This window comes from Rhamphochromis longiceps, linkage group LG12 (genome assembly GCF_057381845.1).
Source record: "Rhamphochromis longiceps isolate RC_006_pf linkage group LG12, R_longiceps_female_GT1.1, whole genome shotgun sequence".
Lineage (NCBI taxonomy): Eukaryota > Metazoa > Chordata > Actinopteri > Cichliformes > Cichlidae > Rhamphochromis > Rhamphochromis longiceps.
In genome coordinates, this window is record NC_140568.1 from 44,397,666 (window position 1) to 44,401,633 (window position 3,968).

The 3,968-nt window shown below is 47.8% G+C and overlaps 1 protein-coding gene across 1 annotated transcript in view; it reads right to left on the minus strand.

The window, feature by feature from the left end:
* Positions 1–3,188, minus strand: part of dapk1 (death-associated protein kinase 1) — a 65,371-nt gene extending 62,183 nt beyond the window's left edge. The window contains exons 1-2 of the mRNA XM_085426505.1: positions 2,745–3,188; positions 1,969–2,154 (exon numbers count right to left, since the gene is read on the minus strand). Of these exons, the coding sequence (XP_085282631.1) occupies positions 1,969–2,030 (62 nt within the window). The 5' untranslated portion in view covers positions 2,031–2,154; positions 2,745–3,188. The remainder of the gene's footprint in view (positions 1–1,968; positions 2,155–2,744) is intronic.
* Positions 3,189–3,968: the final 780 nt, after the last annotated feature.

A 3,968-nucleotide genomic window follows, 5' to 3' on the forward strand; every position in this document is an offset into this window, starting at 1 on the left:
CTCACCGCTTGGGCAAATTCCCATTTTCCCATTTTGCCAAACTGAATGGGCCTTAATCCAAGTGCAGCCAGCGGCAGGCCTGGAGTACAGTCGGATCAAAAGCCCTCAGTCTGCAGGCATGTTGGGCTTTACAGTGAAAGACTCAGCAGCTTTCATCATTAACAGACTCTGGTTTATGCTAAAGTTCATCCAATACTAACACAAATATATAACGACTGCACTGTCACTGGAGTTTCTGCATTTTCACCCAGAACCTCTGATTTCTTCTTCCTGTGCAGCTCGTCTGTTTGTACAGTACAAGTGCTCCAATTCAGGCACAGCGAGCACGCTTAGCTGCACAGAAATGTCTCCGTTTGCCTCGTTTCAACGCACGTGGGCTGCTAATGCAGAGGTGTCAGGCCCAGTTTGGGAGTGATCAGTGCGCCCGAGTCTTACATAAGACCACCTGTGTGCAGCATCTATGGGAAAGATCTGCTCATTAAAACGTGACGCAGCGGCAAGCAGACGCCTGAGGACGCTGCAGGACGTCACCGGACTCAGATACGTCAGATTCTGAGTGACTGATGAGAGAAGTAACACAAGCCTCACCCATAAGAGACGCAGCAGAAACAAGAACAAGTCTAGTTCCAGCTGCACACATGGTGCTTGCCTCTTTGTGCCCATGCAAAATAAGTTTCCCACAGGCACGTTCATTTCTGAGTCCTTGCTGCTGGAGCGCTCTCCAGCAAACAGCATGCATAAATGACAGGACTGACGACACGAGCAAATATTTTCTATCCCAACACTGCAGGTGTTGGAATATTTAGGATGATTTAATAATGATGGCGGATGACGTGATATCAGCTCCCTGTTCTCCCCATCCTTCCTCAACAGAGAGCGGATCCCAGCGTTGGAGCAACAGCCAATAGAGACGATCACACTGGCGTAGCCGTCTACTTTACCTCAGCCAGAAACTCAATCCCATCACACACAGCTCCCCGATCGTCTCTGTTGCTACAGCAGCTGCAGCCGCGCAGGCTTTCCTCAGAGAGGAAGGTGAACACGACACACAATCAGCAACGCCACAAAGGCCGAGGAGCAGAAAACAGCTGGCTGATTATTACCAACGTTTCATAACCACAAACTCAGAGACCCACTTCCACAGCTGTGACTCTCACATCTGGGAGCTGGAACGCATCATTTCTGCCTTTATTATTATGTAATGACATTTTTTACCGAATCAGCAATAAAGTCACAGTGAAAACAGGAAAATCTGCTTTCACTTAAACTAACTTATGATTAAAAAACAACATTTGTGAAGCTGTTCGATTAACCAAAACCTGGATTTGGTTAAAATGAAGGCTTCAAAACATCCAGATCAACTGTGCTGCTGCACGTCCTCGTTCTTCTCCAACAGCCCAAACAAACTCACTCCCTGACTGGTTTTGTCAGCTCAGCTCGAGCAAAGATGACGGCACGAGAGATTTTCGATGAGGAAGGTAAAGCCAGGTCAGCAGTTTGCTCCAGTCAACAAACACGTTATGTTTGGAATCATCTGCCACATTCGAGCCGCCCTGCAAACCAAACTCAGGTCCAGCTCTGTCACAGTGCTTCATACACAGCCGGCTTCTTCACCCTGATCATCAGCATCCACCTCTGACCAATCACACGGAGTGACAGCCAGGATGGACACCTTCTCCCTGCAAAGATCTACATCAGCCTCCTGCAATAAAGCCCAGGAAGACACAGCAACTCTTCATCACTGATGTCACTGCATTATAGACTGCATTAATCACAGCTTATCACACTCACTCACTCACAGTGGGGGGCTTCAGACACGCGTGGACCACAGCTCTGCACATGTGGGCTAAATAAACTTTGAAACATTTATTATCTTAATGAAAAACAGGTATTTTCCCAGCACCCCCCGCCCCGGGCACAGAAACGGGAAGTTGATGCGCATTAGAAATAAGCTCGGTGTGGACTCACCTCCCCAGCTCGTCCCCGATGTCATAAAATTCCTCCACATTTTCCGGGTTGAAAACAGTCATGTTGTCCAGGCACTTCTTCCCCCGACCACAGGCGCGTCACACCGGCTCTTCACAGCCACACCATCCCTACCAGCAGCCTCCGGTCTGGGCAGGGTAACGGCCACCGATCCTCCTCATGCTCGGGCTTCCACACGGAGATCAACAGGAGGGCAGAAGAAACGAGAGCATTAGATTATGAAACCGTGCAGCTGCGGGGGAAGGTGGGCGTGCGGTCAACAAAAGGAGCCCCAAGTGACGGAGCGGTGAACCTGCAGCCCCGGCGACGTCACGACCCCCGGAGCTGCCCTGGCCGCTCGGCTCAGTTATCTGGCTGCCAGTTTTAAGATAATAATAATAACGCGTGCGTGTGTGTGTCGCCACAGGCCGGAGAGGAATGCAAATAACCCCCGTGTGGACGCTTGGTGTAGCCATGGGAAACACGCTAACCTCCTCCTGCGGCTGCTTTCAGCCCGGGGAGGAAAATGACTGCTGAGCAAAGTCAGAATAACGAGCCGCACAGGTGTCTGACCCGGTTTAACCGTGCGTGCCAAAGTGCCCCCCCCCCCCAAAAAAAACAACTACTTTAACCACCAGCCCCCTCAGCTCCCCCCGCAGTAACTGCACGGCTCGCCCCGGTAACGTTTTATTCCTCCGGAGTCTGAGACATGAACCTTAGCTGGAAAGATTTCTCACCGGGAAACGGGGGGTTTCCAGATTACTCCGTGGAGGTCTTACCGTGTGCCGGTGGGGGTCCCGCTGCCTGTCGAAGCCGAGATTTCATGCGGTTAGTGGGAGGCTGTGATCCAGGTTCGGCTCACGGAAGACAAAATGCTGCTTTGAACGGGAGAAATCAACGTTAACAATGTGAGGCAGGCTGGTCCTGGTGCTGCGTTCACGGGCTGGGGTTAAATAGGAGATCGGAGACTTGAAGCGACCGGAGGACACGCTGTGTGTATTTCACGTGTTACCGTTAAACGAACAACGATGAGGTCAACAGATCAAAGGATAAATCTAAACAGTGATTTTACTAAACGTCACTATAATCGGCGGGTGTTTGTCATCCGAATTTTTAGTAAAACGAAGCTGAGATGTCCGAGTTTCTACGTGTCGTGAAGGCAGCGTGGGTGTGCGAGCTCCTTCAGTCGCAGGAGGGCAGCAAACCTCCACTTTGAATCACTGAAGCTGAGAATTTGTGCAAAAATACGTTTTTATGTAAATCAGACTTTTTATGTTAATCTGTTTATTTTATTCCCTGTTTTTTTAAATCATTTTTAGAGTAAAAGTAGCAAAATCCAGACTTTTTGTCATTATTGCAATGAATTAACATCTGTCAGCAGTTATTTATTTATCAGAGATAAAATAAATATTTAATAACAATTGAGGATTACAAAGGTGTTATTAGACATCTACAAAAATAAAATGTTTACTTATTTTATTGTTTTTCCTCACTTCAAGTCTTTTTACAATTAAAGAGCGAATAGTTATGCCTGCATGTGTCTGTAATGCAGCACTGAAAAGGAATCAGTAGTTAAAGCATGCAAACTGTATCAGGCAGAACTACATTTCTCTAAAAAGCACATGACACATGTGTCAGCTGGCTCAACATCATGATATTTGTTGTTATTATGGTGAAATAATATTTTTATAGAGTGGAAACCAAAACATCAGCACTCAGGGAGCATGGACGGCACAAGTTTGTTTCCAGGCCCATCGAAAGATTTTAAAAGAGGTCCGTACCTCCAGTCAAGCCGTGGCCTGATGCTGATGAGCTCCTTTTCACTGCGTTCTGATGAATCATCATCACACGAGACATAGAAAACAGTTTTCTGCTGGAAGACTAAAGACTGAGGATTGATAAAGTCTCTGGTGAGTGGATCAAAGTGTCCTCTGGGTGCAGCTGAGGACGTTAACAGCAGAGACGTGACTGCTGACAGAGAAACTCAAATCTTACAAGGTTTG